The sequence below is a fragment of the Netta rufina genome (assembly GCF_964035555.1).
Source record: "Netta rufina genome assembly, chromosome: 1".
Lineage (NCBI taxonomy): Eukaryota > Metazoa > Chordata > Aves > Anseriformes > Anatidae > Netta > Netta rufina.
The window spans coordinates 199,249,948-199,261,429 of record NC_140123.1 but is presented as its reverse complement, the minus strand read 5'-3'; the positions used below and the strand labels follow the sequence as shown (position 1 = coordinate 199,261,429).

At 42.0% G+C, this 11,482-nt stretch overlaps 1 protein-coding gene across 1 annotated transcript; it reads left to right on the top strand.

Moving 5' to 3' along the window:
• The first annotated feature begins 166 nt into the window (after window positions 1-166).
• MEIG1 (meiosis/spermiogenesis associated 1) lies at window positions 167-6,108 on the top strand. Its single transcript, XM_084299499.1, has 4 exons — window positions 167-241; window positions 1,726-1,855; window positions 3,714-3,876; window positions 5,905-6,108. Exons 2-4 carry the CDS (start codon window positions 1,752-1,754, stop codon window positions 6,031-6,033), a joined length of 396 nt encoding a protein of 131 aa, XP_084155625.1. The 5' UTR covers window positions 167-241; window positions 1,726-1,751; the 3' UTR covers window positions 6,034-6,108.
• Window positions 6,109-11,482: the final 5,374 nt, after the last annotated feature.

The window sequence follows — 11,482 nt, the reverse complement described above, 5'->3', positions numbered from 1 at the left end:
GGACAGGGGAAATCCCAGCGTCTGCCCTTCATCGCTACCTCTGCACACCCCATGTTTTTTGGTGGAGCAGTTCGGTGGTCGTGGTGACAGTTTTTTAAGTGCAGTCTTACCTTTTAGAAGATGTTTCATTTCCCTTTGTGAACTTTAAGGAAACAGAATTGGAGAAAGAAGATAAAAAGAAGCATTGTGGAGCAGCTGTTTTAGGGAGACACAAATACTACACTGTCTCAAGAACTTGAAAGTAAGTAGTGAGCTGCTCTTTGCTTCTCAGCTTTTAGTGGTGCTTAATACTGCTAAGGGGAACCAAATCCCCAGGACTTCAAACACCAGGGAGTTCTCCTGTTCCAGCCCCACAGAGGCAAGTGTTTCCTTTTCCAGCAAGTAGCCAGGATGATGATAATATTCCTGATAGGTGCACGTGCACACACACTCACAAGCTATACATTCAGCTGGACACACAGACTGAAAACAGGGCATTTACTGGCGCCCACGTAAATACAAACAGCACTCAAATAAACATGAAGTACACAGACCGTTGGTCCTATTCTCCCTTTCCAGCTGATCAGGATTGAGGTTCAGTTGTGACCCCCCCAGCCCAACTTTGCTACAAATATACGTGTTCATGAATCCTTCAAATATTAGCTTTTTACAAAAATACTAGCTTTTTACCAAAAAAAAGGTGCCTCCGGACAAGAGGCACTGGATACTGAAATAAAGAAGGCTTTCTTTGAACATAAGATTAAACTTTAGTGTACAGGTGACTGAGCAATGGAACTGGTTGCCCAGAGAGGTTGTGGCATCTCCCTGCTTGGAGATACTCAGTAGCCATCTGGATATGGTTCTGGACAACCTGCTCAAGGTGTTCCTGCTTGAACAGGGGCTGGATCAGAGGACCTGCAGAGATCGCTTCCAACCTCAGCCCTTCTGTGGTTCTGTTTAGTCAGTGTAACGTCAGGCCAGGGGCCTAGACATCTGCCTCAATACCTTGGCAAATACAAAAAGGTCTCATGAAAAGTCTGTTGAAGCCATTGGAAATATCTGACTGGCTGTTCTGGGACCCAAAATAGATCCTGTGAATGCTGACTTGTATAAACATTAAGTAAACAAACATATGCGGGCCCAGGCTAGCTAGGATTCCTTAGAAATTATGGCGTGATAACATAAAAATCTTTCCCAAAGCCAAAATAGAGACATGAAATGTCACTATTTCCCCTAAAGTAAGAGTAGACAAACATCGTTTTAGCAAAGTTTACTGTTGAACAATACAATTTACATGAAAAGCATTAGTGTTATGCTGAACTATATTTTCTCACTATTGTCTTGCCCTGTGTTCAGTTTTGGGCTCCTCACTACAAGAAGGACATCGAGGTCCTGGAGCTTGTCCAAGGAAGGGCAACGAAACTGGTGAAGGGCCTGGAGCACAAGTCCTGTGATAAGCAGCTGAGGGAGCTGGGGTTGTTTAGCCTGGAGAAGAGGAGGCTCAGGGGCGACCGTCATGGAAATGATGGTTCTGTTCTGTAGGCTGTCTGGAGTACGGCTCATCTCGTGCTCCTGCGCAATGAAACCAGATCTCTGTGCAACTCAGGGGCACTACAATAGATGAAGAGCACAATTTGCAAAGGGCTTAAATAGCATCATAGAAAGGATAGATTTTTTTATTATTATTATTTGAAGCCAGCAAGCTGGCACTTTAACTTTGTGACCTTTGTACCTGTGTTTGAGCAGGAGCACCTGTGGACAGGCCATCAGCAATGGTGAGTCAGGAAGTGCCAGGCTTGTCTAGGTGTCTTGGAGAAGCACACACATCAGATGAATTCAGCACATCCTGTGATGACGTACTTAACCCTAGCAATGTGTAAGTTACCAGAAAAAAAATGAGAAATACTGAACTATTACAAATTGTAGCTCTAATGTCATCGCTAATAATGTTAACTGTGTCGAGTCCCACACTGACAGCAGTTCTCAAACATGGTTGAGCACGCACAGGATAGGAACAGCTCTGTAATGGCTACAAAAGGGCACTTTGCAGCAAGGGATTAATTTATTTTTTTTTTGAGATAAATATTTCCAAGACTACACAAAAATTTATAATGATATATGCTAAGCATGTAATTTGTACGGGTTACCTAATAACTGGGTGGGAAAATCTACTTTGTTTTTGTTTTGTTTTGTTTTGTTTTTTTTCAGTAGTAATTGTCAGCCTGCCATTCCAAAATGCCAGTAAAGAGCTGCAGAGCTCTTATTGCTTAATGCTTGCAGTGCTGAACTGCAAGATGCTTAGTGTTGCCAGAAAAGAGTCCTTGTGCATGGTTTTTATTGATCTTTAATGAAGCATATGTGGTAAGAGATGAAAGGCCCTTTTTTTGCTAATGGCACTTATACGGTCAGATGGCAGAACTGCAGACTTCTGGTTCTACATTATGATAACGATAATTCTTGATATATTCCCAAAGATGTGTATGCTGCAGCCTGACTTTTTTTTTTTTTCCTTTCCTGCTTCTTTTAATGGACTAAAAGCATTTGAAAAGGCATCAGCTTTCCACTTTTCAAGCCCTCAGTTGATACAGGAACTTGCTAAGTAAGGAAATTTTACTTTGTGCAGGATTTGGAGGCAGCGTTCTACCCAAAGGCAGTGAGACTCTTCATCCCCTCTCTACAAAATCCATAAGCTTTTTGTCCTTCCTTTAAAATACGTTCCTAATTGCAAAGCTGAAACCTGGTGACGTTACAAACCTAGGAGAGGACCCATTTCTGGTTATATCTTGTAGATATGGTAGAGTTCTGTATGGTTGCTTGCAGAGACAATATAAAGTTCTGGTTTTAGTAAAAGAATAAGATATACTCAAGAAAGCAAATGCAGTGAAATTCAGATATTAGGTAGAAATCAAATGATTCATATTTTTGAAATATAGTTCAGATCCACCATTGTTAAGTTTTCAGTCCATTTTTTTTTTTAATTGCTTAAATTTTTATTTGTTTGATTTTTACACTCTGAGTTTTACCTCCCAGGTTTAGAGCTGACTGACCTATTCACTATTTCTCACCAGACTTGAACAAATGGGTTTGGTGTGGGGAGAATGTCAGTGGCAGTCAGTGCAGATTTGGGTTGGGCAAGCACAGACCAACATGAAGTTTGGTAGGTTGTGTGCCTTTCCTTTTCCTTACCTCACCCAACTTCTTTCTTAAAATCAACTCCGTTGTCTCCATATGTGTGGCGGTGCATTTCTCCCTTCTCTTCCATCCTGACTGCGTCCTGTTCTTCAGTAACATCCCAGTTTTTCATTTTGTGGTTGCCAGTTTGGTGTCCCTTCAATAGGAAGAAAGAAAAACCTGAAAAGCTGCCTGGCTGAGGGGGCAGTGACTGTGAAAATGTGAAATTAGAAACAACCACAGGGTTTTGTTTGTTTTTTATGCATCAATGGGCACCAGTAAATTTTATGCACCACTGTTCACTCAGGGTGGCAAAAATACCATGATAACGGTTTCCTAGATGTAGAAGTGTAGGTGACTTGGGTTTGTATGAGATCAATGAGTACATTTAATTTAATTCTGATAGTTTATAATGATTTTTTTCTTTTTTAACCTCGGACTTTGAGTTGAAGACATTATTGTATTGTGTATACATTTTTGTTGTTCTACTAATCCATATTCCTCCCTAACAAAATCACTTACTTTGGCCTTCTCTTATTTCATTTTCAAAAATCTAATTTCAGGATAAAGCCTGAAGCTTCTGCAGTCATGGCCAAAGCTGACCTCAAGCCAAAATCTATACGTCATGCCAAAAATTGGTCAGATGAGGTAGAGAACTTATACAGATTTCAGCAAGCTGGATACAGAGATGAGTTTGAATATAAACAAGTAAAACAAGTTGATACGGTAAGATTTAGAACTGTGCAAGGGTTATTGCATTACATTTCTGTCTCCTGTTAAATTATTAAGTAAAAATGAAGGTGCCTCTTATTTCCTCTCATCAGGCTAGCTTCTGGTAGGTTTTTTGTCTCCCAGATCTGACTTGAATTCTTGCACTATTATTAACTGTGCAGAGTAATTTATTTTTCAGAAGTGAAATAGAAACACTCACCAGCCTGTGTTTTTGTTCCACATCTCTTATGCATTTAGAAGTGTTAGAGATTTCTTTGAATAGATGTAGCTGCCATCTGAAAGACTAATTCAGCTTTGAGGAAAAGAATATATCAAAGGTAATTCTCTGTGAAGTTTCCCCATTCCTAACAGGTCTATTAAGAGGGTAAACACATCCATTGCCAGAGGACTCAGTCCTATATCATTGCTACCAGCTTCACTTTTACAGTTGAACTGCATGGTAGGATAGATAATCAAACCGTGCACACCCAAAACTTGGTTTCTACCTATTTCTGAAACTGTCCCAAGCAGAAATGTTTGATGCCAACTGGGGTAAAGGGAGTTGTGGAGGAGGCATTTGTCAGCTGAGCACATCCAGGACTTGGTTGTCCAGTTGCTACAGCTACTGGTAATACTCCTTCGCACATCAGGTGAGGTAATGTAAAATAGCTAGATATTCAGTGGCTACCTGAGATTCAAAAGAGCAACAAAGAATTTAATACAGCAAACAACCTGTTATCTTTATTAGATCTCTGTAATTGCTCTTCCAAAGCACCATAAATCTCATGAAAAATACAGTTTAAAATATGTTAACCTCCAGTGCACATAAGTGTGGAATACTCTTGAGAAAGTCATTCCTCATTCCCATTAACTCAAAACAGCAAAACGTTGATGTGCATAATAAACCACAGTTATTTATTTTGTTGTGGGCTCAGACACCACCGTAAAGGCTGTAGAGTAAATTCCGGTGCAAAAGGAAATCCTGCAACTAGTGCGGTAGGATCAGTCTGCTCAAGATTTATGGCAGGGTGTAAACAATTAAAACCTCATAAAGGTTGAAGAACATCGCTTACTCCGATTGAAAATGATTGTGCATTCCGTTCAGACTTGCCAGGATCTGGTAGAGGTTCTCTTTCAACTGACACGTTTTGAAATGTCTTGTTTACTCTGTATTAGGTTTCCATAATGCAGTTATGGTTAATGATGCAATTAGAATGTAGGTGTCATGAATATTAAGGCTCTTAGCTTCAGACAGAGAATGCAGATAACTGTATGTCTAAGTAATAATGTAAGGAAAGTACCACTTCTGGAACTCTCCAGTTAGAGAATGCTCTACTTAGACATCCTATTGTCAACTCTGCTTGGAAGAGAAATAAGGTTCTTATTACGTGATTTTTAAGGTTCAAATTGATCAGAAACACAGTTCAAGCTGCAGATAGCTGCCTACCCAAGCCATGAAGCTGTTAAACTAAAGGCTTGAGCACTTGTTTGTTCAAAGCTTCACACTGTGAATACCAAACAGCACCAAGATGATGCTGGTTTCCTGCAGAATTGATCCTGCTGTCTGAGACCAGCTTTTACAGTACACGTAGCTCACTTTATCTTTATGAAATCAGTAATGAAATGTGTGATGTACACATTTTTCATGGTCAGAAGAATCCTGAAGAACCACTTAAGTGTGTGTCAGTCGTAGAGAAGTGGAATTTTACAGCGTCTCAGATTACTGAATAAATGAATAGCATCAATGTTTTATTCCTAGATATATTCTAAAAGCTTTGACTGGCCCACTTTCTAAATGACTCTATCAAATATTCTTAGATCCTTATTTCTAGACTTTTCTGATCAACAAAATCGTTATCCCAAACCAGAAAACTGGTTTCTCACATCCTGCTTTTAATCTTCTTTAAAAGTCAAGCAAATTAATAGCAAAGTAGCGGTCAGATGCAGTGAACTTTTCCAGTGAAATGTACCCTATATTTTCTGCAATATAATGCACAGACATTATTCAGTGGATGTCTATATATCCTTTTATTCTATTTGTAGGTGGAGTGTTGGCCAGAAACTGGATTTGTAAAGAAGCTTCAGAGAAGGGACAATACCTACTATTACTACAATAAGCAAAGAGAATGCGAAGACAAAGAAGTTCATAAAGTGAAAGTTTATGTTTATTAATTTTGTTACTTTTCCAATATTTGCATTGTTCTATAAATCTGTTGGTTAGGATCTGTAAGTAAATGGGATTTGTGTAATCTGACTTAAGTACAGATGTCATTCATGGATAGAATGGGGAATGTAGGAAATGTAGAGTGACCTGTAAGTATAGACAGGGGAATTTCTTTTTTTTTTCCTGTTATAATTAAAAGTATTATTATTGCTGGTTAAAAATGATTTGATATCAAAAATAAATTAAAAAAAAAAACATGGCAAAGGGACGTCATGTATTTGGGCTGACTGTGTGCAAAGTCTGTTACAAGATGTCATTAATCTTTATTCTGAACAAGATGCACTTGTTGAGGCTGGCTAATGTCAGCCACGGTCTCTTGATATAGCTAAGGACTGTGATGCTCCTGGGGGCCAGAGTAAAGCCAAAAGGCAAACAAACATTCCCTTGAGAACAGCAGGAATAACAAGCAGAAAACTTTAATAAAGGACGCTGAACAACCAAGCCACGAGGATAGTGCTGAACTGTAGATTTAAACAACTGGTTATTGTGACAGTTACAACAAGAAGTGTCTTTCTGAGCAATAGGTAAGGTACACCCAAAATCTTTTTTTTTTTTTTTTTATTTACCTGAGAAGTATTTAAGTGAAGTGAGAGCACAGCTGCCTCCTCCAGGTGCTCCTAAGCCAGGCCTCTGGAGCCCAGCAGCCTGGTGTCTCTGCACAGCCTGCAGGACATGGTTGCTGCTTTCCTTGTGCAGGGCCAAGCCAGTAGCAAGCTCAGTGCATTTCCCAGAGAAACACAGACACACAGGATGCAGACATAGCCCATCACACAGCCTGCTACAGTGTGATGCCTTCAACAGCACCTACTGCAGGATTCCTATAAAACAAGCACAGCCAGCCGACTCCTTTCTTCCTCTCCAGCTGGCAGAGCCAGGTCACTGGTGCAGGTGCACAGGTGCCACGCTCCAGGTTCACAAGCACATGCACTTCCACAAGTGACCTGAGTACCAGCACAGCTCCTCTGTGTGCTGCTCACCTCATTCACTCAGGTTCCTTGCCAGTAGCTGGTTTTTGGGAACAGACACTGTCCCCATCCCAGTGGGATCCCCACTGGTTCCACTGTCTGGCTCCAGTTTCTACTCTCACACACACACAGGTCTCCCAAGAGGCTGGTACTTAGTCCTCACACCACACATGAGAGGGAAGAGTGCAATTACACAGAGAGAGAGTTAAGATTTAATAATAAAAGATTTGTTAAGAACAGGCTCTGTTGGTCAGGTGCAGGGCACAGCCAGACAAGCATAATGACCAGTGCCATTTTACACGTGACCACCTCCTTTTACACCCTTTTTTGCATATTGTCCCTCTTCAACCTGCCTTACCCTACATGTTTTGCTGTGTAGATCCCACTACTGCCCCTGTCCTGTGTCCCAAAAACCTCCCTGATTTACAGCCTTAGCAGCTGCAGTGTCCTGGTTGGCTTTCCTAGGAGTAGTGGCTCTAACTTGTGGATGGCCCAGCTCTTAGTTTGACAGGCAGGGTTTGTTTCTTGTCAGTGTCTTCGTGATTGTGATTGCTTTGTCGGATCCATGCCCCAGCGTGTTTGCTTATTGCTTCCTGTTTTTTTTTTTTTTTTTTTTTGCCTTTAGCATCCCAATTTAGAAGCTCTTTATCAGCCAGCCCTGCTAGAATAAACATTCTCACACTTAGCAATCACTGGGACTGAGCAGGTTTGTTTCTGGTGTTTGTTTTGTAATTTGGAAGTCCTCGATCAGATAACCCCGCTGGAATAAACACTCCCACATGCCACTTCTTTCCTTATCAATGAGTGCAACCCACCAGGTTTGTTTCTGGTCATTATCTTTGTTAACACCAATTGGTCAGGATTTATCTGTAAGTGCTTGTTCTTTTTGTTTTCCTCCTCATCCCGTTTGCAAGGCCCCTAGGCAGCCAATTTTTAGTCAGACAAATAAACAGTCTCACCTGCTTCGGAAATGCTGATTTTGTAAGAGTTGGCAGATGCTTTGGCACTGAGAGAGTGAACTGCCTAAATTTTATTACTAAAACTTTTAAGTGCAGCGTGGGTGCTGAAAGGTTGAATCTCACTGTCAAATTTAAAAGATTAGCAGAAAAGAAAAAGAAAATAAAAAGCAGGAAAAAAAAGCCTTGTAATTGGTGCTGGAGACCAGCTTACAGGCATACCCTTCAGCAGCCATCATGCTGTATTGAGAGTTCCCTCACTTCATTATAAAACAGATCTTGTGTTGACAGTGACAGTTTGGGTTATCATTGTCCTTTGACATCGTTTGCATTCACATTTCAAGGCAGTTCATGCTAAATTTAAGGTTCCTTACAACCCCTTTCATTTGTTCAATTTATTAATTTTTATCTGGGGCTGTGAAGTCAAAGGGGTTCCTTTTCTGTTTAAAAAGAAGCAACTACAGGGTTCTTGCCCAAATGTGTCTGTGATCTCAAGATAACATTAATCTAGTGTAACAATGGTTGCTGGAGTTACTCTTCCTGACACGGAGCTGGTATTCAGCTCTACTTGCTGAGCGTGAAGTTGATACTCAGGTACTAAGAAGCCTTCTTCTGTTACTGGCATGCTGGATGTATCACTTCTAGTCAAAAAGCTATAAAAAATGCCAATATTTTATCTTCTTTGAAAAATCTTTAACTCAAATGTCTTGTCTGTCACCTTGGGTCTTTCAAGCATATTGAAAGCTGTCAGCTTACTTGTGTCTTAACCTAAGGTCTCTATGTTGTAAAAAAGGGTCAGGCTATCGAGGAAGTTTTCAGGGTGACGCTCCAGTTCATGTGGATTATATAGATAAATAACTCGCACTTCTGAATGCCGTTACAAAAACTCTTCATACTCAATTTTATTAACTTTAAAAAGAGAAAGGAAAACACATTTCTCCCTTTTATTGCCTGGAGATAAAAATATGTGTCATTTTGTTAATTAGACTCCTAAGTAAAAGTAGTTCTGTGGAAGTACTTTCATCGTGCTCACTGCTGGCCCTCGCAGGGCACGCTGCAGTGCTTGCAATGAACAAATGGGTGGCAGGGCTCCCTCTTAGCAAGTATTTAACCAGCTACCCACAGGAGTACGTGGTCTCATTCTAATTCACTCCACGGCTTTGTGCAAGGCAAGGATGAATGTTTTCTGTGCCTGTTGAAGCTCATAAAAGGCGGTAAAACAAACTTTTCCAAGACCTACTTCTCAGGCTTTGTATTCAACAGCTAGTAGAGAAATGGCTAAGCTGCAGCCTCTTTGAATTCATCAGCTACAAGGAGGGAATAAAGGCTGTATTTTTGTGTTCTTGGGTGAATTTCAATGTTTTCAGCCTTTATGTGAATTCATTATGCAACAGTATTGTCTGAAACCGATGCAACAGTTATTTGATTGCTTTACAGTCACGGCAGCACAATTACCACACAGAATGGCAGTATAAACATTTTAGTACTCACTTTGGTACCTGAGTGGACAATTCCAGATCTGAAGACACTGGAACCTCAACTTTTCAATGTTTAGACGTGGTTCCCTTGTTTCAAGATGCTGCAAACGATTGACTGGCTTCGGGCTCACTAAAGATGACTTTAACTCAATGGCTGTTGATGTTGCTGGGCCTCACACTAAAAAAAAAAAAAAAAAAAAAAAAAAGGAGCCTGTCTGAAAGCAGCTTGAATCACATTGCCTTATTTTCTTTGCATTTTTTATTGCCCTTGTTCCACTGACTGTTACTTACATGTGGGAGCTGCTTCTTAGCAGCCCCCCTGTGTTCACCTTGTAATGACTTACACTGCTCTCAATAAAACGTTTTCTTTCTTGTTACAGTTGAGATTTTGCATTTCCTTGAAGCCCAGCACGCTCACAAGAAGCAGGGGAATGCCTGCTGGCAGGAGAGTTCCAGGCTGGCACCAAAAAAAGGTGCAGTGTGACTTTGAACAAGCATAACCTTTTTTTATGGGTACTCCATTCAGCCAGTACATTTACATATCTCACTGCTAGGATACAAAATCTTTGCTGTTTGGTGCTTTTGTGGATTTCTTTTTTCCTCTCTCCCATACTTCAAAGCTTCAATATTCTTCCATACATTATAGATGGAAGACTGGGGGCACCTCCCCAGGCATCTCCACACCCCTAGCAGATGATGGCACTGCCCTTTTCTGCTGGGGTCCAGCCCGTAGCAAGGCTGAGCACATGCTCTAGAGCCTCATCACTGTGTGTGCTCTCGCTCACACACTTTCTGGCTTCGCAGATCTCTGAAAAATCAGCAAGACCTAGCTCTGTGCAATGCCTGTAGCCGGGCTTCCTGACCTCTCCCAGCTCTTGACCACTTCTAGCTGTGGGCTTTCTACTCACCAGCCAGTGCAGCCTGAAGTCTGCAAGCAAATTGCAGGGATGTGGGGCTGAATTCTCTAGAGAAAGAAACACAGCCAGGCTGCTGCAGGTGTTGGTAAACTGGGAGATGATGCAGAAAAAATTGGATTGAATAAGAAGACAGGCCAGACTGTGGGGGTCAGGTGCAAAGTGTGGACAGGTGAGTCTATCCCTCCTCCTTGCTGTCTTCTTGTACTCGCTCCATCCTGATCATGCCTTTTCCATGTCTTTGATTGTTCCCCTGAACAAATTCTGTGCATTGCCCCAAGCCCCCTCAAATAGTACTCCTGCTACTCATATTTCCTCCTTCTTAATGGTCATAAGCCAAGGCTGACCATCTCCACGGCTGGATTTGTTCTTTTAACTTCCCCCCAGCCACTGCCTGAGGTGTCCTGGCCTTCATTACCCTCACTGCTATCACCTGCTCATTGAGTTTGTGTGTAGTTAATTAAGCACTTCCCTTCTGGTTTGCTATTTCTGTGGCACTGAATCCTCCTTCACCAACAGCTCACTGCCCCAGGTGCTCTCATTTCTCACGTCTTCACACCAGGGAAACTCCTCAAAGCATCAGCAGGAGGAGGACAAGGGAGGGAGGGAAACAGAGCACATATGGCGGGAAGGGTGAATGTGTGTGGGCAGTCAACCAGGCAGCGCCTTGGAGAGATTTTGTACCACAGAAACCTCCTCCCTCGCTGGCAGGCACTCAGAGATCCCTGGCTGGGAAGCGGGACGTGGGCCCAGCTCCTTGCCGCAGATGTTCAGCCTTGGCAGGAGCACCCCAACGCCTCAGCCAGAGGAAGGTGTCCTGCCTGGGCGCTGCGCTGCTGGCAGCTGCTGGGCTTGGCAGGGGGACGGAGCGAAAAGCAGGAGGGTTTGATGTGAGCCTGGCTCTTTGGTCCTGCTCAGGGTGCCTGTGAGATCTCATAGAATCACAGAACAGAATCATTAGGGTTGGAAAAGCCCTCCAAGATCATCTGGTACAACCAACGTCACCCACTAAACCATGTCCCCAAGCACCACATCCAACCTTTCCTTGAACACCCCCAGGGACGGTGACTCCACCACCTCCCTG

What these genes read in the sequence shown, in the direction of transcription:
- MEIG1 (XM_084299499.1), top strand. Translation starts at nt 1,752, where the DNA reads ATGGTGAGTCAGGAAGTGCCAGGCTTGTCTAGGTGTCTTGGAGAAGCA. An exon ending in GTACTTAACCCTAGCAATGT is followed by an intron (nt 1,856 to 3,713) that starts GTAAGTTACCAG and finishes ATCTAATTTCAG; the next exon opens with GATAAAGCCTGAAGCTTCTG. An exon ending in AAGTAAAACAAGTTGATACG is followed by an intron (nt 3,877 to 5,904) that starts GTAAGATTTAGA and finishes TTCTATTTGTAG; the next exon opens with GTGGAGTGTTGGCCAGAAAC.